Raw genomic sequence first — 22,640 nt, 5'->3', positions numbered from 1 at the left:
ATGCTGCACAGGACTTAATCCTAGATGCTGCCGCAGAGAGACAAAAATTTTACAACTTGACAAAGATGAACTATGACAGATGAAACACGACGTTGCACACTTCCAAAGAAAACTTTAATTAGAAATAGTTATGTACAGTGTACAATTAAATTAAACTTTATACAAATATTAAAATACTATCTTCACACCCATTGCAATGTACAGATTTCCAAAGGACAGCAAAAACAGAAAAATAAATGATAAACAATCTTTAAGGACTTGCACGATTTCTTTTGGTTCCATTGTTGTCATTCAATCCATTTTAGCAGTTCAAAGTACCATGTTTTCGACACGCAAAGGTGCAAAGAAAATTTAATTCAAAGAAAGCAGTTTTAAAAAGCCCTGTTCTCTCCTATTAAAGAACTGCAGGAAGCACTGCCGTACAACAGCATTCTGGACGCAAGAATAGTCGACACAATAGCAGAAAAACGAACAGATTTTCTTTCTGTGATTTTCCTGTAAATTAAGATTTAATTATTTTAAAACGTAACAAAAAAATAAAAAAACGTCTTTATGCGATTAATCAAAATCTCTGAAGAGACTTGTTACCGACGTCACAAAAAATGTAATGTAATACGGTAAACTGAAAATAAAAATATTTATCCCACAGACCATGCTTGTGCATAGAAATGTAAGGCGATGCTGAGACAGTGGAATTACATCCTCTTCTCGTCCTCTGTAAGACAATACAGACATCAGAAACGTGTTTGTGCACATCATACTGTCGTAAAATAAACAAAGCAAAAGCAAACCTTAAGGCAATATCTTAAGCCTGCCTCATAAAAGGATTAATGACTAATGGGAAATGGAACCATCCGGCCAAAGCGCCCTTTGCTTTGCCCCCGTCTGAGCAGGCATGCAACAGGAAGCAGAGTTCTGCGCCAGCAAGAGGTCAAATAAATACCCTCCTGGACATCCTTACCTTCTCGGCAAATTTGAAACCAAGAAGCTGGAGTAGCTTTTTTAAAAAAAACAAGTGTGACAAAAATGACAAATTACTGGGGGAAAGCAGAGTATGGATTATTTTAGGCATGTGCATTCTTTCTGACATCTGCCTCCAAGAAGTGCAGCAAATGGAAAACAAAAACCGATAATCTTTCTTGCAACAAACTCCAGTTTCCATTAGTGGCTGTATAAACGCTCTTGGTTACAGTGCCGCAAGACGACATCGCCCTGTTCAGGACGTGGTGACGTTCAATCACCTTCAATTTTTTAACAAGGACGAATTACATTTTATCTTAAGAACGAATGCACATCAAGCTCACAGTTAAGTTTTCAAATAATCGAACTGGAAATTAAGTGGAGGAACACACCTTAGACATGCTTAGTGAACAGGCTTGTAAGATGAGCCATTTAAGATGACGAAGTAACACCACTGAGAAAGTCCCCATACTTGGGCCACAGTTTATGTTTTTTTTTTGTAGATGAGGGGGTACAGAGTTCCCTCAGCCTCTCTTAAGGCACTGCCTTTCTCTCTGGCTCGAGACAGACAGCAGCCTGACACAGTGACAAGCATCACCGATTTAAAAAAACCAAAACAAAACAAAGTGTGACACATGAAACTAATGGTGCGTATACAGTTCAAGTTAAACACACCAAATGATTCTGCTCTCAGCCGTTTTGGGCATTTTACAAGCCTGAAGCCCACGCCGTACACAGTGCTCTTCGTTGCAGAAAAGGCATGGGGTGCCACCACTAACAAACACACAGACGAGCAGACTATATTCACCGAAAAACAACCAGAACAATGGGCAGCACGACACAATCGCTAACCTAGGAAAAGCTGAGTCAAATACCACAGAAATGCCTTCCGTACTGATCACTGAATTCCCCACTGCGACAGTGCGCCGCGGCGCGTTAGCATGACTAGCGCCTCCAGTAGGCATGGAGGGCTGCAGGCCTTCATGCATCTTTGATAGCGTACAGCTCTGCGAGTTCAGAGCGCTCCACTGTGAAAATACACAGAACATGCAGCAAGAGGTGGCTGGATGGCGCCGCCGGGGATAGCGCCTGGCAAATCGAGGCATTATCAATCAAACGATCACTTCACGGATGGCGAAACGGCCTCGGCTCGAAAAAAAAAACCCAGAAAATTTCTGATTGGTCGCGGAATAACGATCTGAAAACTCCGTGGCCAATGTATCGGACGAACCTCCGCGAGCTGAGTTTTCTAAAGGGCTCTTGTCTTGTTCATGATGCAGGTTAAAAGTGCCCACACCGTTGGGTGTGAGACGCACTATAAGAAAACATAGAAAATCATTAAGTGTGCGCATACATGTATATACACGTCTGATGTGAAGCCACTCGACGTCTGGTACTTCAGTGAGCTGCTTGCACATGTAACGCCTCTAAAGGGGGGGGGGAAACTGCAGAAACTGTGAAGGGGGACATCTGTGTGTTTGTGGCTACTTTGATTTGGGAGGGGGGGGTTAAGAGAAGAGCTTAGCTTCCAATATTTCAGAACAAAGACAGAGGAGGCAGCAGCAGGGAGGGTCCAGTGCGATTCAGCGGCGGCAGAAGACTTCAGGCTTCCTTTAATAAGGGAATATCTGCAAGAGGGAATGAGGACAGGAAACAGCACATTAATCTCTGAGCACGTATGTGAACATGTGTGATACAGATTGGACATGGAATGTTCACCGCTTTCACACAGACGGGCATAAGGAAGGCATATGAAAACTACAGGTCCAATTTATATTTAAAGCCAAACTGCACATCCAATTTATATTTCAAAGGCATACACCCATCTGTGTATAAAATGCCAGCAATCCACACTGAATAATTCAAACTTTGTTACTTTTTTTACAAGTGCATTTAACCCTTTGAGATGTAAGATCACAAATTATAAAAATGTGATTAGAGTGTTCTTAACTGAACATTATAATGCTGACGTAACAATCACTACTGAAAACTGAAAGCAATGGAGTTCTAGAACACACTGCAAAATAATTCCCAGAAACCTCATCTTCAAAGGGTTAACTGAATATATGGAATAAATACATATATACATTTAAAACGTGGCAGAAGTGGGCAGAACCGTGACACACGCACATGGACATGGACACACATACACAGACACAGACACAGACATGCGGACACGGACACGAGCACACGCTGGTGCGGTGCGGGAGAGGGGAGGGGCCATACCATCAGCCAGGTCTTCCACAGAGGCCAGGGACAGGAGGCAGTGCTCGTCGCCGCTGTACGAATCCCGCCTTTGGGGGCGGGGGCCCGAGGCGCCAGCCTGCTCGGGGGCCCAGGACGAGGAGGAGGAGGAGGAGCAGGAGGAAGAGGAGGGCACCTGGTGAACCAGCACCATTTCGGACTGACCGGAGGAGGTGGAGGGGAGACTGCTCTCGGCCTGGGCCTGAGTCCCCTCCCCCTGCGCCCCCTCCGACAGCACGATCTGCACGCGGGACTCCGAGGGCGGGGCAGGGGTGGCGGCGGTCCCGCTGCCGTACACCGCCTCCTCGTAGGAGGGCAGGGACACCTGGACGCCCTCCACCACGATGGACACGGGCTGGCCGGGCACGCCCTGCTCCCGTCTGCATGGGGGGGGGGAGACCAGTCAGAGAACGCATTAGAGGCACACCAGACAGTTCAGTTCATCGCTCATAATCCTCACTCACAACACAGGAACAAAGCAGTCAGCCTCTAACACTGAACGGGACACAAAGGAGGCCTTTCACACACAATGCAGTGTGTTCGTGTACTTCAGACAATGATGTAGCTCTGGGGGTGTGGCTTCTGCTTTGTGGGCGTGGCCGAAGCTCTGCGAGCCTTTAAAGAATGAGTCTTACCTGCTGGTCTGGAAGGACTTGAGTTTGGGCTGCAGCAGCACAAAGAGGACTACGAGGAGGAGGATGAGGGCCACCGAGCTGGCAGTGGAGGCCACGATGGGCAGCGTGGGCATTCCCAAAGGCGAGGGCAGGTCCCGCTCTGAGAGGGGGAGAGCAGAAGACAAATATCCTGTGGTGTCTCGCAAAAGAAACCATCGTAAAACTGCAACGTAACTACAGGAATAACTCAATGCAACTACAGAGAAACAGTTTCCCTGACTACAGTGGAATGGTGACCATGATCTGCTGGTCTAAAAAGATGTGCATCTGCAAAAAAGATCCTGCTATGTCTTGCTAACAAGAGGAATAGACTCCAGTGGGCCAAGTACCATAAACACTGGATCAAGAAAGATTGGGAAATGGTTTTTTGGTCTATTGTTTCTTCGAGAAAATGTATGTGTCTGTCTAAGGTATCGACATTAAGCTGTGAGTGTGGTCGTTAAGTTTTATTCACAACAGACACTTTTCCAAGTTTGTCTTCGGTTTGGAGAATGGAATAAAAATAACACCCTCCCACTCAAGACTTCAGGATAGCGCGTGTCTGTTTTACAAGTTCCTCAACAACACCTTTTACTTTTAACCACTCCAGAAGAAGCTTTGTAACTTGTCGCTAAAGCTTTTTTCCGCTGCTACAATGTGTCGGACAGCTAGATGTCGGAGAAAGTCATACATAGCAACCATTTCCAAGCAAGGATTGGTGGACAGTAGTGTCAATCATAAATTTGCTCTGATACTACCTCTTCGGTGCAGCTGCCATTCAGCGGGTACACTTCTGATAATCTGCGTTTGAAATCAGTGCAGCCTCTCCGTAAAAACGTTAAGCGTGCAGTCTGCTACGGTATTATATGATCTGGTGAAGCCTCACTTGACTGTTAAGCATCAGGCGGTGACACAGGTCAGAGGTTCAGTGCCGGTGGAGGTGACAAACCTTGGACAGGGTGGCAGCTGATCTGCATGGGGGAGTCCCACTCCCCATTCTGACAGGTGAGGTACTTGTAGTCCCCCTTGAGCGCGTAGCCCTCGTCGCAGAAGTACTCGATCACGGTGCCCTGGGTGAGGCGGTGGCAGGGGGACGGGTGGCAGGTGTACCCTCCGTTCTCGGGCTCAAAGGGCGGCCGACAGACTGCCAATTACACACGAGTGCTCCGGTGAGTGTATGAACGTATGAACCTGCACCTTACAACTGTCTGCGGCTCTGCTGCTCGGTCAATCAAGCCTTGTTAAGGCTACAATGAAAAGCCATTGTGAACCATCATGTTAGCTAGTTGGTGATGTTAATGGGGATCAGCAGTTAATCATGCAGATTGCCTGACTGTAATGTGATAAATTTATCAGACAAAGTATCATTCAGCCCAAGAAGACTGAGAAAATCAGACACTGGTGAGATAATCAGAACCATCAGAATTCAGTTTTTCCCAAAAGTAAACTGAAATAAAGCAAAAACCAACAGAGTATAACAAAACTAATTTATCTTGAAGGGTTATTAAAACATTCATCTAAGGTCAAACTACCGGGGCTACACTGTGGTTCCCACAGACTGCAGCAGTGCTGTCAATCACAGACGCCAGCGTGCTGATTGGCTCACCGTTGGTGCGTACGCAGTGGGGCGGGTCGGCGGACCAGCGGCCTGATGCGGTGCAGGAGATGGTGCTGGGCCCGTCCAGCATGTAGCCCGAGTCACAGCTGTACTGCAGAAGCGTGCCCAGAGGGAAGGAGCCCCGGTTGGTCTCTGTCAGGTTCACCCAGCTGTGCTGAACGCTGGGGGGCCTCGCGCATCCTGGGGAAGGAGAGAGGGGGGTGGGGGGGGGGGCACGGTCAAGCCTGTTCCCACAGCAGGGGGCACTGTCGCCCCCCAGCAAAGTGCATGAGAGAGCCCAAAACGGAGCAATGCATTTTCCCAAGAGGATATCACCAACAGAACAACAATGCATTAGAGGTAGGAAAAGCAAATGGGAATACTCTGAAATTCTCTGTCGTGCTGCAATACTCTCAAACTAATGTTCCGTTCTCTGGGGAAATTAATCTAAATCAGTAAATTAACTGTATTGCAGCTGAAGTGGAAGCAGCATTAATACATAGTGAAATGGAAGATAATAGTCCAGGGAAAAATAATATAGGTTCATATTTTATTCATTCTTCATTTTACACACATATTATTACACTGCTTCCCTGACGGCGATGTGAGCAGTTTTAATCATTCAATAAACATTAAAAGACATTCAAAGATGTCATGTGTCCCTGTAAACCAAGGTTTCAGCAGTCATCTTAAAACCTGTGCTTACCTGGGAAATTCATAGAGCTGTAAGCCATTGGTCACAAACTACAGCTCAAGGTATCAGTTTTTCAGTCCTGTTACAATATGTTCATATATTATGTTAACTAATGTATCAGGAAGAGAACTGTTATTATGCTCTAGTCTATGCCCCAACACTTTTATCACTAAGTAATGCTGCATTTGTCATGTCAACAATGCAGTGGAGTATATACGCTCACAGCTCAAAATGATATGGTGCTATTCTCAGATTTCTATATTAATTACTGTTCTTTACAACTTTGTAGCCGAGAGTCAGCTTCTGCCTTCATTGTCAACAGGAAAACAGACTATGTTTTGAGGGATGTGCCCTTTGTACCAAGTAATCTCTTTTGCAGATCTAATCTTAGACTCTGATCGAGTGCTTTGTATCACAAAAAGGATATTAAGCGCGTGCTTCGCTGGAACACTTCTGGGGGGTGTAAACTGTCTCAAAGGCCTTGGCTGCTGGCCAGAGCCGAACGCTACAGCCAGGCAGTGCTAATCAGCCATCATCTGGGGTCAAGCAAGAGGCCAGAGTTTTAATGCCCCCGATAATGAAGGCATAAAGGAGACAAGAGGAGGGGGGGATTTACGGAGCTCAGTCCATGGAACGCCATCAAAACGATGTGGTGGTTTCGAGGAAACAGCGGGCCTTTAAATTTAATTAGAGGCTCTTTCGAAAATCTGACTGAGGGCTTTTTTAGGGGAAAAGGGAAAACCCTGCAGACTGCTGGATGACCAAGCTACACCAACCAGAACCCAAGTCACCGAAGAACATAGATGCCAGTGCTGTGATGCAGGGGAGCTGGACTCTGAACCCACTGTGGGTTCTGCTCAAAGAGGTGGAGTCGGCCAGTATAAGATGCCTTGGGAGCCGTAAGTGAAAACATATCTTTAGATCACAAGGCATTTCCTTTAAGCAATATTCACAGAAAGCAACTTGGATTCTGACTGACAAACATTTGAAAAAAATGACTTTTAACAAAATTCGACTGGAAGATAAATATTTCAGTATTTCTCCTTGAGGATAAAAAGAGAACCAATTTCAACAGCTATTAACTACAGAACTGGTACACCTACCACCTGGTATTTGGACATATTCTGCATGAGGAATAGCATCTCCAGAGATGTGCAATTCTGTGAGTCATTAATATTAATATTCTGGCTGACTGAGAAAACTCCCCCCCCCCCAGAGTGTACCTGCAGTGTAATGGAGGACTAATGTTTTTCAAAAGAATAACCAATAACGCTCCAAGGCTAACTGAAATGAGGTTTATAATCTTCCACTCGAAAGAAGAGTTCCTCAACAGAAACAATAAAAAAGACAAAGCACAGTACCATGAGTGTGTGTGTGTGTATGTGTGCGTGCCTGCCTGTGCGTACGCGTGTATGTGCGTCAGTGTGTGTGTCTGTGTGTATGTATGTGTTTGTGTATGTGTGTGCGTGCGTGCGTGTGTGTTTGCCAGAAAACTAAAAAAAATCTGATTTATACCATACCAGTAACGGCATGAGATGATAAAGTTCTGCTTCATGAAAAAATAAAATAATAAATATGAGTGAATTTAGTTACTCTTGTCAATATAACATTTGAGAAAACATGCTTAGCCAAGTTCAGACCAAGATGGATTATTCATAAGTGGCATGGTTCAATAACGCGTGGGTAACCTCATATTTCACAGGTCACATATTCACTAGAAATGGCGTCGATATCAGTTATTCTCATCGCTACACAACCGTACTAGGACAGGGGGGAAACTGTAAGGGTATAACCGCGTCCCTTTGAAAGGTGTTTTTTCTTCCTTGTTTTTTATTTTACACTTGTGTCGTTGATCACCCCGTGTTTTTGGCTCCCGTCCTCCCTGACCCGCGGGGTTCGGGAGCCAAGCTGTCGCTCTGACGGTGAAAGGCGCTGAGTGTGGCCGGTGGCCGGGGCTCTGGGACTTGAGCCTAGGACACGCCGTACGGAACGGCGGGCCAACGTGCGGCGAGTGTGCTTTTCACACCGCGAGCGCTGGCTACGGCGCCCTCTCCGCGGAGCTGGGAGCGGAGGCCGACGTACCGCGCGCCGCCGCCGCCGCACGATGGCTACGGTTTCCCAGCCATACGGCGCCGCGGAAAATAAAATAAATAAATAAATAAATAAATAACTCAGCGGATAAAATAACCCCTCGTGGTCTCACCACGGGTCAATAAGCTCTTTATCTTCTGGTTCTTTCAAATGTTGGTTTTTTTTTTTTTTTTTTTTGCCGACATGTTTTTCTTCCTCCCAAATCTCCTGCTGCTTGTTTTGATGTTGCGGGTTGTTTGTGGGGGAAATAAATTACAGGAAAAATCTGAAACATCATATCGGCGAATGAATGTTTGTTATTGGATATTAGTGGACCTCCTGCAATTCACTCGCTACACCTGACATTAACAGCGCTCGCACAAGCTATTACAGTACCTTGTAACCACACAAATAATACAGCGACTGTGCCCATAAGACAATGTACAATACTTACATACAATGTACATCTCAATGTACACTACCACACAGTTTCAACAACAGTTGCTTGCTGAAAACCCATAAAGGCCATTATCTTAACTACAATCACACTTTCTGTTCAAGGCTTTATGATCTGGGGGGGCGTCTGAAAGGGGCTCTCCATGAAGCCAATATTCTGTACGTGGAAATGAGGTCATCTGACTTTGTTGGGAGATTGAGGACAACAACGTGACGATTATAAGTAGGCGAGGACCAGGGGTAGTGTGTGTGTGTGTGTGTGTGTGTGTGTATACATTGCCTTAGGGCACGAACAATGCAGTATCTGTTGAATGGAATCTGGGGGTTTAAAAACCACACCATTACTTAGATTAGTTTTGGTAATAGCAGATTGTCGTCTCAGCCCGCCCTAATCCTTAAATTCTGGCTGTTACTGTGCGACTGGGTTTTCCACAGGAGAAAGTCAACATTCCCATGCGAGACGGCCTCTGTGAACAAACAGCTGGGAGCACGACCGGAGGCCCTAAATACAGGGCAGCTGGGAGAACACAAACAAACCCACGGCAAGCAGAACATGGGAACTTGGGTCTGCCAGTCAGCCGGTTCACACTCTGATAAAAGCACTGATCCAACACCCATCGCAATCTTAAACAGGGAAGTTAAGGAGATAAAAAAAAAAACACCGGTGTAATAAATTCAATGCAACACTGCTGTCTGGACTTTAAAACCAAAGAGCCTTCTAGTTTCAATGGCTCGCAGTGCCACTGTGTCTTCGCAATAAGTAATTGCTCGGGTAATGGATGTTGCAAAAAGCAAAACCACCCACTGAAAAGAATCACTGTAATCCAGCGTATGTTAAGTCTCTATCCCCAGTGAGATGCCACAACATGCACGCATTCAAAAAGGCGTATTAGGGCTTTTCTGTTTTAACTCCCTTCTTGAAGCAGCCAAGAAAACTGAAACACACACCGCATTTTTCAGCAACCCTGTAATCTAAAACCCCGACTGCCACTTTCCCTCTGTTCACAGGCAGGTTACAAACGATCTCTGGGGAAAGAAAAGCGTGGTCCCAGATGCACCCGACTAGCTGGATAAAACCTCACGGGGTGCTTCTCAGTACATACCGCTGCAGATCTGGCCTGTTGGCATGACCCTGAGTGCAAAATGCAGTCTCATCAATTCTCCATCAGTGTTCATACTAACTCTTCACACAAGGCATGGCCCAGCAGCTTATCTGTGCCCTGCTCTTTGTCAAAAGTGCATCTTTAGACACACACACACACAGACAGACACACACACTCACACAGTTTGGGAGCGGTAGAGGTATTAGTGAGCCCTTCACCAGGGGAATGCCGTGTGAGGCAGCAGGCCCTGTGAGGAGCCGGGACTAAAAGCCTCCCTGCTGAAGCGGGACGAGTCCTGGCAGAACACCGCTGCTTTCGGACGGACTAGGCAGCTCGGGTTTCCCTGCAGCTGCGGGGCCCCTTCCCAGCCGCCAAAACAGACCGCCTCGTCCTCTGTTTGGGGATACGGTCCTGACAGTGGGGACACAGCGCTACCGGTTTCCTCAGGCCTACCAGTACGGATCAGCTAGCCTTAGCTCACTGGCCCTTTCACCCAAAATGATAACCCAAGCCTCGTAACTGAGCCGGAGTGCGGATCCTTTGGTGTGCGGATCCTTTGGGCCGACTTCACCCCCGCCCCCCCCAGCAGTAAATAACAGGTGTCCGTCTCAGCTTTCAAAGCCGAGGCTCGTCCGCGGGGCTGAAAGCAGAGCAGGGTGGGGTGGGGCAACACTCGAGGTGTCTCCTTTGTCACCCCCGCCCCCCCCCCCCTCTTTCAGAGGAGCAGATGGGCATGTGCTGAGCTCCCTCCTAAATCCCAACACCCCCCCTTCCCAAACTCGCACCGCGGGCAGCGCACCCCCTCCCCCCCTCCGCCTCACACAGCTGTGATGCATAAATACCTTTCTTTCAGCTTCGGTCGGGACAAAGGGTCAGAGCGTAATGAGACCCCCCACCCCAGTGCCCGCCCCGGTCCCCCTGGCCTCCTGAACAAAACGCACGCTGGCGCACCCGTGACCCGCAGGATATTAATGCCTCAAAATGTATGCCTGTGATGGAAATACAGCAGGGAAAAAGAGCATGTGTGTCCTGCTGGGCACGGAATGGCGGTGTGGGGAAACTCCCCCTGGGGTGCGCATTCTTTACGGAAGGTAACAAAGACGACAGGGCGGGCGGACGGACAGGCACGCTACGAACGGCGGCCTTCGCCGGGTTTTGCGAGTGCCCCCTGTGGCACCGAGGCGCTATATTTAAACGCGTGGCGACTGCGGCGCGCGGCGGTTTTCGCTTTGAAGTGCGAATTAGCGCGCCGTTGCTGGAGAGTTGCATCAGGGCCAGATCCGTCTGATCTCTCTGATGTTACCTCTTCATATTCATCACCTCATGCGTTCACAGCGGCCTGGGTTTCATAATGGACAGGCACAGGGATCTGTGTGAAAGCCAGTAACACACAGGCACAGGGATCTGTGTAAAAGCCAGTAACACACAGGCACAGGGATCTGTGTAAAAGCCAGTAACACACAGGCACAGGGATCTGTGTAAAAGCCAGCTACACACCGGCACAGGGATCTGTGTAAAGCCAGTAACACACAGGCACAGGGATCTGTGTAAAAGCCAGTAACACACAGGCACAGGGATCTGTGTAAAAGCCAGTAACACACAGGCACAGGGATCTGTGTAAAAGCCAGTAACACACAGGCACAGGGATCTGTGTAAAAGCCAGTAACACACAGGCACAGGGATCTGTGTAAAAGCCAGTAACACACAGGCACAGGGATCTGTGTAAAAGCCAGTAACACACAGGCACAGGGATCTGTGTAAAAGCCAGTAACACACAGGCACAGGGATCTGTGCAAAAGCCAGTAACACACAGGCACAGGGTTCTGTGTAAAAGCCAGTAACACACAGGCACAGGGATCTGTGTAAAAGCCAGTAACACACAGGCACAGGGATCTGTGTAAAAGCCAGTAACACACAGGCACAGGGTTCTCTGTAAAAGCCCACCGCTGTGCTTCCACCATTCCCTCCACCATTCCTCTGGGCTCCCGCTGCAGCTCAATATTTGCGCTGACACGAGGCTGAACTGGAGCGGAATTCCTAACGAGGGGAAAGGCGGGCGTTCGCGCGCTCGCCTGCGAGCGGGGAATCGACGCGGCGCGGTCCCTCGGCGTTTGCCGCGCGGGTTTTTCGGGGGAAGGGAGCCTGACAGCCCGGCGCGGTAACTACGCGGCCCCGGACCGCCGTTTTAACGCCGCTCGTTCATTATCGGCCCCCCCGAGGCACGGAAAGACCGCGAAGCGCCGTCTCTCTCAGTGACGAACGCACGCCGAGCACGCACACACGCTCATTAAAACACAGCCCATCAATCACGGAGCGCGGTATGGATTCACTGTTTCAGCAATGACAGAGCATGCACTGCTTCTGCACATCAAGCCTTCTGCACCGCCTCGGAAAACCTGCGTATGTATGGGATAGTGCACTAGTGCATTGCTTATATTAAACACATCCATTCCCATTAATTACTGTAATTGAAGACCCCCTGCAATCACATTTTTGCTTTCAAAGCAAACGTTCATTAAGCCATACAAAAGACTTACCTACATCAAATGTATAAACAGGAAAATAATTACATTACTTTCTGACGTAAACCATTTCTAAAAAGCTTCAGGGTTAAGGGTTAGAGTTCCTTCTGTAACAAATACTCACAAGTTCATTTTTGACAGACAGACCGCTAGATACATTTACACTAGTGTTTCGTTGGCAGGCTAGCATTACATGCAAAATGGAAAGAAATTCTAACTCTCATGACACCAAAAGCCAAAGATATCAGCGGCAAGATTCATGTGTACATGTACAAGCCAATACTAGCCAGTGACTGTAACAGGAACGCTGCTGCCGCCTCCTTCAGAGTGGGATCTGAAGCTATCGGTCGGGTGAATCAGAGCAGTGACTAACGCTCGCTGTCTGGGTAGCTAGCCATCTAGAAAGCTGTTGATATCTGGCAACGCGATTTGTCATCAAGCTTTCAACCTGACTTCTAATGTCAAAAGCCAAGTCGGATAACTCGCTAGCGAGCTAATTTAATTTCCCCCTATCAGATAATGAAGCCATATCACATCATCTTTTTGAACCTTGCTGACGTTCTTTCACTGCCCACCGTGAATAGACACAGCTTAGCATTAGCCAGCTAACGTAGCCAATTATTCTGCCGAAGCAGCCAAGTGTTCCTCCCTGCTCAGTTTTATTTTACTTTTACATTCCGACATGCCAACAGAGCTGATTATACAAGTTATGACGCCTGTGCAGTCCAGTACCTGTGGTACAGGCCATACTGGTAAAGTGACAATCAGTACTGTTTGGTGAAACACGTACATTTTATGCAAATCTCCTTGTGAATGATGTCAGAAGACCGAATCCTCCGGAAAGAACTTCTTTGCTTTCAAGGAAAACATTTTCCAAGTGTCAGAATACTATTGCTTAATATCATAGTATCATTTTCTGTGGTACTTAACATATAACTATTTGAAAAAATAGTTATTTTGATTACACGGGGTCTTTAAATTAACTCAGTACGAAGGGAAGTAACAAAGCATCCTTCAGATTTTCCACGCGTCTCAATAGTTCATTTCGCAAGTGAACGATTTTCCGGCTGAATTCTGTTGCAGCTCATTCTGGAACGCTGCACCCGTTTTTCCTACAGCACCGCAAAGAATGCTCTGCCTTTTCTAAAGGGAGGGCGCCATGTTTCCTTTTTCCTCTCAGAACTCAAGAAACCCTTCTCAAATGGCGAGACCAGCCGGCAGCGATAGGGACGCTTGCGTAACTCAGACACACGGCCTGCAGCTGCAGCCCTGACTCACTCGTGTAGAGCGGCCATCGTTACCGGACCGACGCGGCGCCGCTCTCTGTGATTCACCCCTCGCCCGTCTGCTGAGGGTCTGCGTGCGAGCGCACACTGGGGTCCCGGAAGCCACAGCTTTATGCAACGGAGCGCGTTATGATTCCGGCAGAGAGGGCGGCAAAAAGATAAACCCCCATCCAGCATTTTCCTCCTTTGACCTTGCCAGTATTTGCTTTCAGAAATGAGATCATTCCTAAGATTTAGCATCACAGCCTTGCATTATATACGAATGAATGAAAAAGAGGATTTAGGTTTTCAGATGGCAAAAGTCAGAATTGCAGAATTGCAGAATTAACTAGTGCAGTGCCGCCATTTTATTGGCAAACTAGCATTCATATTAAGGTGTAAAGTTGAAGTTAAGCACTAGGGAGCCTGTACAAAAATGTGAAAATGCACAACATCATGACACTGGTCATGTGATCAATCTGCATGAGTGACTGACCTCGCTCTGTGTCCAGGACACAGCTGATCTGCATGGGGGAGTCCCACTCCCCATTCTGACAGGTGAGGTACTTGTAGTCCCCCTTGAGCACGTAGCCCTCGTCGCAGAAGTACTCGATCACGGTGCCCGGGGTGAGCCGGTGGCAGGGGGACGGGTGGCAGGTGTACCCTCCGTTCTCGGGCTCAAAGGGCGGCCGACAGACTGCCAGTCAAATACGAGCGCTTTGATGAGCGCACGGTGCCAGTGAACCTGCTTTCATTCATATGCATGCACATGCAGGCAAATTTCCCACAGCACCAGGCTGTTCACATTGAGGAAATAATGTGCATTCCTTACAAATGTAGCAGTCAGCGTATAATGCAATGGTGATATCAAAGCATCGCTGTTAATTGTATTAGAGAAATATATTTTTGATTTTTGCCACTCCAGGACCAGGGGATGTCTACCCCCAGGCAGCACCGACAGTTCTGGAGGCCTATGATTGGGCAGCAGTGCTGTCAAATTACAGCTGTACTGTCAGTGTCATCATTATCACACTGCTCGCTGAGCTAATAACAACACCTATCACATTACATAACCTGATAAATCTAGCAGTAATTTCATTTAGCTCAAAAAGACTGAGGATATCATACACAGGTGAGATAAAAACTGAAATTCAGTTTTTCCCCAAAAGTCAACGTAAATAAATCAAGCAAAACCAATGGAGAATAGCAAAACTAATTTATCTATAAGGTTAATAAAACACTTAGTGTTCCCTATGCCAGGGCTACACTGTGGTTCCCACAGACAGCAGCAGCGCTGTCAATCACAGACGCGAGCGTGCTGATTGGCTCACCGTTGGTGCGTACGCAGTGGGGCGGGTCGGCGGACCAGCGGCCTGATGCGGTGCAGGAGATGGTGCTGGGCCCGTCCAGCATGTAGCCCGAGTCACAGCTGTACTGCAGCAGCGTGCCCAGAGGGAAGGAGCCCCGGTTGGTCTCTGTCAGGTTCACCCAGCTGTGCTGAACGCTGGGGGGCCTCACGCATTCTGGGGAGGGAGAGAGAGAGTTAGAGCCCGTTAGAGACACCTTTCCCAAGTTCCAGGCACTAAGAGACAACACCCCCCCCAGTCCAGAAATAAGACTACTTTAGCTTAAGCCTGGAATGAACGGCGCAGAACGCAGCAGTGCAGAGTTAAACAGTACTTACCTCACAAGCTCAATGCGGCTTGCCTATTCTTAGTTAAGCACCACATGGCCGCCCTATTCTTAGTTTCGCTTTTAGATTGGAGGGCTTTGGGGCTGGTGAAAGAGACCACAGAAAAGAACTTGAAAACCCATTAGGGCTGAGGTCCTTTGTTTCAGGAGAATGACCCACAAACAGTAGTCCAGTTCAATCGGCGTACTTCAATAAAAAAGCGTCAACAAGTTTCAAAGCAGACACCAAGACCTCAACAAAACAGCACATAAACGCCCAACGGAACAAAACAATCACACAACAAAGGCTTCATAAACAACCAAGAGTTTATTTCAGAACTACATAAACCAATTTCTGGAATTTTCCTGAGAGATGGAAGCTGGGATTCAATCAACAACTGTCCTAAATTTTGACTAACAGCGAGAGTTCATTTCCTTTACAAATGCCGTTTAACAAGTTCAGAAAACTCGCCAAACAGGGTGTGTGAAACAAAACATAGCTCTTCTGTTTACTTGCAAGTGAAAGTTAAGGACAACTGCTGATTGAACATAGGCTGGAGACGAGATCCACTGCCTTTAAAGAAGAAAAACCCCACAGCACAAATGCCCCTGCAAGTCGAACACAGTGACAGATGTTGACAACTCATAAAAATGACATAACACTTTCACCGGCACTGACACGCTTTGGGCAATACAGCGGGACTGAACGCAGAGACAACTAGCTCACGTCTGCATAATTTAGAAATCTCAAACCAAACACAGAAATATTGCGGTTTCAGAAATGCACTCAGGAAATAAAACGCCGACAAACACCACTTCCTGCTGCTGTTATTGCACAGCGCAGTTTGTTTTTGCTTGAAGACCAAAACCCTACAGATATACTGTAGATATGTCAATAGTGAAACTGTTCAAAGAAGGCACATTCTTCAAAATGCAAATATCTAAACTTCTTTAAATGCTAGAAAGGCAAAATCTCAGCCAGAGGCGGCAGTGTTAACCCAGCTAGCATAAAATGTGCTCACAACGTTACTGGAATGTTCTGTCAACGTTATAACACTGCCAATACATGGCAGCAACATTCTGAGTATGTTTTGAGTTAGCTGGGAACTAGTGGCCGTCCAATAAGAGGCGACTGTGGGCCAGCCGACAGGGATCATACCTCACCAAAGACACTGAAGGCACAAACAAGAAAAAGAGACCCTTGTGCGGCTACAAATGAGCTGCCAAATGGACTGAAAGTAAAGTTTCCCCAAAAAATATTAAATTAATTGCAAAGCAGAATCCTACCTTCGGGCGCTCACAAAAATTTTAATGTCCGTTAGATTTTAGTGCAATTAAGTGTGTGTCTCAGAAGTCCTGGAGGCAGTAAAAGCCTGTATTATGAGTTGGCTCAGACCGGTGGAAATGCTAGCACGAGCTGACAGATGTTTTTGAAGATGAGCAGCCGTTGGCGATGGGTCAAACGGCCGTCAATGAGGAAATGGACTGATGAGTCACAAGCTGTCCATATGCTAAACACGCACCGATTCATCCATCTGGACACAGCAGATTCAATTAATCCACATCCTTAAGGGAAAACATGTATTTAAGTCGTCATTCATTTTGGACTACTTAGTCAGAAGCCAGTCCATCAAACTTCCAGGCGCCCGTATTGCCTTTGAACGGAATGGCCAAGAATAAGCTAAAATGCATCACAAAACACAAGATACCTCCCAAAGAAATGCAGCCTACATGTAAACTCCAGTTTAAAAATGGAGGCGTCGGTTCCTTTGCAAATGGCACAATGGTATTACCACACAACAAAAAGAAACAAAACACGGCCATATGACATGCAAAATGCATGTATGCAAACACATAGCCTAATGCATGCATCTGAAACTGTTTTTATCTTCAATTTATATTTCTATTAATTATTAGACATAAGAAAAGGAGCCAGGCCAAAATGTGCAATTCTAAAAATATCTTAACTGAATGAAAGGAAAAAAAAAGAAAATGATTTTGACCTTACTGTAGAACTCAGCATAAGCTTAACTGTGAATATCCCTGGGTTATTATCACCTCCAAAATCAGCCATTGAAATTGGGGTGATGACATCATGAGTAAAGCCCCTGGTGTGTTACACTGGCTCGTCAGAGACTACAACCCATGCCGTGTTACCATCACCATCTTTATTCATTCACTTCCTGTGTACGCAGATATTAAGACAGCAGACCGTCAGTTCGAGCCAATCAAATTGCCGGCAAATGAGACGCTTAGCTCTCAAACAATTAAAACGGGCACAGGTGGAAGTCGGTTCACACTCGTGCAGAAAATGCAAATGCAGACTGCAGCGATGCTAAGTGGAAGCTGCGGCAGGCCTGACAGCCGGCCGGGGCTGCAGCACAATGCGTGTTCATGCCTGTTCTCTGCCTGCGTCGTCTGTATGCGCTCCGGTCAGACCCGCGGAGTCGCGCTTGCGTGCGGGGCTAAAACGACAGCTCCGGGACCTGCTGCCTCTCTGCTAGCATTAGCCGTGGCAACTCACCAGCCGCAAGGACCGACTGCAGTTCTTTACTCCGGCACGGAGAGAACCAGAGCCATTTCCAGCCACGTAGTTTCACAGGCGGCAAAAGCTGGAGATACTGCCCTGCCACCGGGGCAGACGGTTAAAGTGTGGGTGTCCGAGGGGGGAGCCGTGGCCCCGCCTCCGGACGCACGCTGGGGAGGGGCCGGGCGGGGCCAATTTGAGCAGCTGGAGACGCTGAGCCACGCTACCCCCCCGCCCACCATTCTGATCCAGCTTCGACGCTGAGAATCTCGGCCCAAAACCAAGCCATATGCCTGCCGCGTAGGGGGGGCGGCTTCTTGGTTTTTGGAGGGTTATCAAAACCTTCCCGCGCAAGAAAACAGCCAGGAAGGATTTTCAACTGAGAGGACTGAACGAATAGCATTTCGCAGGCGCGTTATGAGAAGCTGAGGACGCTCGTTAAGGTGCCGCTCCCCGAGCTCCAACTGTACACCAGAGCGAAATTCGAAACGTGGTTCTCTGAGCTGTGTGTGCCTCCAAGTAGGGCTGTGTGAAAAGCCACCCCCCGGGAGGAAGCCGGCTCTCTTACCTGACGCCTGTCCTGGGGAGACGACGGCCAGGAAGAAGAGCAGGGAGAGAAGCAGTCTGTCGGCAGGAGAGGCGGGGACCGAGGCTCTCGTTTCGGCCGCTACCATTCCATCGCACATCTTTCACTGCGGCTGCAGGGAGGGAGTCCTCCGGGGCTGAACCTGCGAGGAAGAGGACGTCAGTGAGCGTGTGACGCTCGCGCTGGCTCCCGCGGTCTCTCACATTCACCACTGCCTGCACCAGAGCCCGCCCGAAAATCAATCATTACCATCCCGGCATACGCTTCTCTTTGTTGTTCTAAATGCCGAATTTAGACCAGAGGAGGAACATCCAGTTTCAGAAATTAAAAGTCCTCCCTTTTTGTCCCAAACACCTGGGTTTGCTAATTAGCACAATTTTTCAGTCAGTGGGTGAAACTAATTAAAGAATCAGCTGGCAGAGTTTGTGGGGTGGAAGAAACGCATGGCAGGACTTTTTGTTTCTGAACCTGGATTTTCCACCTCTGATTAAGACTGCTTACTGTACTTGGCATCAGGATATGACTACATGATTTTTATATGACCCCTTAAATGGAGTGACTAATCACACATACAAGTAATCAGACTGCACCAGCAGAAAAGCTTTTGTGCTCCTGTCACAAGATAAATTTGATGATAAATTTAAACCGCATCCAGATGGTGAGAAAAGGCAGAATTAGCTGACATTAAAACATTCTTTCGCTTGCAGCTCCTTTTTAGCCCTTTATAATTCGTGGAGGGGCATGCGTGTCTGTGTCTGCCCGTTTTCTCCACAGACTCACACGTTGTGCCAATCTCGCATCAGAAACCGCAGCGCCGGGTAATTGCATGATAATGAGATCCAGGTGCAGTTGCTTGCCTACAAAGTAAGCGATTTAAATTCTTCTGAATCACTCCAATGGCGCTAATCCGTTCCATTAACTCGGAAAATAACAGGATGCTTCGGGAAATTAATCTGGTTTCGGCTTCAAAGCGAACGCTGCCTTCAGAGAGACCGGACGAGGAGCAGGGGCCGCTGGAGCGAGAGCCGCCTCGCTCACCTTCAGCCAGCTATGAAGGGTGGGAAGGGTGCCAGGGGAGGTTTTGGGGTCGAGCAACCTTAGTTTTGCCAAGTGGCTGCTGCCATGGACAATAAGGCAGTGAGGGCTGCTCCCTGAATCAGCGCTAAGTGGTCACATCTGCACTCACATTTGAACAGAACAGTGCAGTCTGGCAGTTCAGTGGGAGGCAGTGGACAGAGATCCAGATATATTGATTGGATATTACTGCTAACAAACAAGTTGCCAAAAGGTAGCAAGTCAGATGTGACCAGTAATGAACAAGCTAACTCAGTATATGGAAGAAAAAATGCAGTGCGTTTCCTGAGTGCATTATTTACACACTTTAAACATGCAGGAATGGCTTTATATGACCACATTCGTTTTTTCCACATCAAACTCATCAAAAGAGTATGTGGTGATATTAACATAAACAACTACAGTGTGTAGTTTCATACCATAAATACCAAATCTTGAAGTCACCTAAGAATATTTTTAGGTAAAAATGTTCATTTTCCCATGTGGATCAGAAAAACACCTATACACACTGCACTGTGTAAACCAAACAAAAAATAATGTCAATAATAAGTTTTGTTCCAATTGTCACTGCTGTATACATATATTGTTGAACTCCACACTATCATTCTCTGCAGATTTGTTCCACACCCTACATTGGAATGACACAAGAGACAGTCAAACTCACTTCCTTGTTTTGCTTCTCGGAAAGAACACCATGTGCCCACATGACACTTCAAAGACGATTAACCATTCGCTGACAACTTGACAAAATATGACCAGCTGAGTAAACGACACAACGATACAAACCCGAAATGCAATCACATTTTCTCATAAGCCTACCAGTGTTCCAACAACTTTGTCTGGAGACGAGAAACACTCACGAGGTTTGCTTTCTGAAAACGTGGCGCCAGGATAACCAAAAAGTAAAAGCTTGTCCCTGATTATCAGAAAGCAAGCTGCTTCGGCATTCCCAGATCTCAAACTGAAAAAGAACCCTATGCTCTGGGCAACTAGATTTTGGCAGGGGACAGTTTGCTATCTGATAGGCCCGAGCTAATGCCTTTTATGTTCGTGTGGAGCTAGCTCTGCCCGTAAGTATCATGAGGTAGAGGGCTGAAGAAAGGTTCTTTGTAGCACTGCATTAAGGTACATTAGACCCCCACTGTGTACCTCATCGATTTACCAAAATTAGAACTTTTAGGTGCTACCACAATGTGAACGAAATTAGACTTATCGTGAAACCAACTTCATCTGGAAAGCTTTCAGCTCCCACTGGCTTTTCTTCGGATATTTTTTATTCAAGTTCTTTTTAACGTATTGAATTAAGATTTTTGCTGTCTTAACTTGCGTGCCACGACGCACCCCACTACAGGCAGACATTCATTTTGTCAGACATTCAAAAATGCTAGCCTTAGGTTCCAAAACAGGCAGTCTGAACTTGTTAATATGTTACCTAGATAACGCGTAGGCAGTGGTACGTTGTTTCTAGGATTTTGAACGAACTCGAAACTGTTAGCTACTCTCAAATAGCAAATACCTTGTGAAAACACAGCTTGCTAACCTTAGCATGTTCTATGTTATACCAACTTAAATATCAAATGACAGCTGGATATATCTCACAGTTGAGTGTCGCTCTATAACTTGCTGGTTAACATTAATTAATATAATGTCAGTGGTTTGTAAATGAAACGCTAGCTATCTACTGTCATCACAGCTATTTGGAGATAGCTAACAATTTATAGCTAACTAAAACAGTCGACGCTAAATTAGCTACCAGTTAGCCACGTTATGGCCATTTTGAAAAGTTATAGTCTACAACGAACAAAAGAAGAGTAAATTAGCTAGCTGACAGGTTAGGCAGCTAAGCCATCAGGACAAAAATTAGGTTTATCGGGAATTAGCCAACTAGCAGCGTTAGCTAAAAGCAAAGAAAACCAAAGGAGCTCGCTAAAAACCAATAATTGTAGCTACAGATATCTTGATCGTGCCAAGGAAATAATCGGGATTATATCATTTTAACTAGATAGATGGTCGGTTAAATTTGGATTTCTAGATTGCTTTGCTTGCTACCGAACAATAGTGAGTGTAACACGCGAAATGTGAACGGTCTGTACCAACAAAACATTCAGCAAACACAGAAGACCGACTGAGATACTGGCGAACACAAACACACACCGACACAAACAGGAATAGTTAGCACTAGCTAACTGAAAAGGCAAAATCTTACCAACACAACGACCTGCTTCGGGGTCCCCCCGCTCGTCACTCACTGTCGCGACATGTAGCTACCCCAAGATAATAACCCAGGACGGTATTTGAGATTGTTATCCGTTAACAAAGAGTGACGAGTTCTGTCGCTGCCTCGATTCACAGGCAAACGGCAATAGCGGAAATAAACACCCTCGCATTTGTCCAACTCTACGGGTTGCCTCGCTCTGGCTCTGTCTCCATGACAACTAACACAGGCCCGTGAGTGAAGTGGGCGCAGGACGGGCATTAGCAATGTCAGGTCTGTCATCGGTTATTTGACAGTTCAGTCGACAATGCTTGGCACATTGAGAGACAGTATGTATGTGGCATGGCCATTGATGACATGGATTTTCTAAGTCAACAAAACCACAGTTTTAGGTTTACTGCACCACTTTCAGCGAAATGAGCAATGGTTGGTCTTGTTGGCTGCAGTCTCTCAAATAACATCCAGACTCGAGTTGCCAAACAAATGTAGTTTTAATCTGTAAATAACTATGACATGGATCATTTATTTACCCTAACTCTTATGTCTTGGGATTATTAATATGAAAATAAAGAAGAACTTGAACTCGCCTCGTAACGAGCAATGCAATGCACATATGTGCTCTCAAACTATTGTAATCTATGCACTCAGCAAACTATGGATTATAGCCGCCACCTAGTGGCTAGTATTGAAAAAATGAAACAAAGTGATAATGAAATAAATGAACGTCTATTAATTATTTAATGTTCACCTGTCAGTCAACATGGAAGGGGTGGGGTCAGCTATGATCATAGAGAGTGAAAGAATAGGCCATACCTCCACGATGGGGGGAAAAATCCGCTGCACACCATAGAGTTAGTATTAGCAGTAAGAAGATTTACAAGATTATAAAAATGGCAAAAAGTTGTGGTGTGGTGGCCTGGACAAATAAAGCCAAGAACACTGATGTTTCATGTCCTGCTGAGCAAAAAGACACAGCCATTGAGGAGGAAAAAAAGTGGACAAA

At 46.7% G+C, this 22,640-nt stretch overlaps 1 protein-coding gene across 2 annotated transcripts; it reads right to left on the bottom strand.

Moving 5' to 3' along the window:
* Nucleotides 1-92: 92 nt before the first annotated feature.
* Nucleotides 93-21,845, bottom strand: LOC135250548 (sushi domain-containing protein 6-like). Of its 2 annotated transcripts, XM_064326960.1 has the most exons (9): nt 21,629-21,842; nt 18,331-18,490; nt 14,896-15,087; nt 14,061-14,261; nt 5,464-5,655; nt 4,807-5,001; nt 3,840-3,978; nt 3,187-3,584; nt 93-2,588 (listed from the first exon to the last, which is right to left on the bottom strand). In XM_064326960.1, the coding sequence occupies exons 2-9, from the start codon at nt 18,446-18,448 to the stop codon at nt 2,563-2,565; spliced, it is 1,461 nt and encodes a 486-aa protein (XP_064183030.1). In that variant the 5' UTR covers nt 18,449-18,490; nt 21,629-21,842; the 3' UTR covers nt 93-2,562. The 2 variants fall into 2 exon arrangements, with proteins under 2 accessions (XP_064183030.1, XP_064183038.1); XM_064326968.1 differs by lacking the exon at nt 14,061-14,261 and having other exon boundaries at nt 21,629-21,845.
* Between the last annotated feature and the right edge of the window lie 795 nt (nt 21,846-22,640).

Source organism: Anguilla rostrata, chromosome 1 (assembly GCF_018555375.3).
Source record: "Anguilla rostrata isolate EN2019 chromosome 1, ASM1855537v3, whole genome shotgun sequence".
Lineage (NCBI taxonomy): Eukaryota > Metazoa > Chordata > Actinopteri > Anguilliformes > Anguillidae > Anguilla > Anguilla rostrata.
Note: the sequence above shows the minus strand (reverse complement) of the source record. Positions and strands in the feature narration are given on the sequence as shown.

What these genes read in the sequence shown, in the direction of transcription:
- LOC135250548 (XM_064326960.1), bottom strand. Translation starts at nt 18,448, where the DNA reads ATGTGCGATGGAATGGTAGCGGCCGAAACGAGAGCCTCGGTCCCCGCC. An exon ending in TGTCCTGGACACAGAGCGAG is followed by an intron (nt 5,656 to 14,060) that starts GTCAGTCACTCA and finishes CTCCTTCCCCAG; the next exon opens with GATGCGCGAGGCCCCCCAGC. An exon ending in AAGTCCTTCCAGACCAGCAG is followed by an intron (nt 3,585 to 3,839) that starts GTAAGACTCATT and finishes CCCCCCATGCAG; the next exon opens with ACGGGAGCAGGGCGTGCCCG.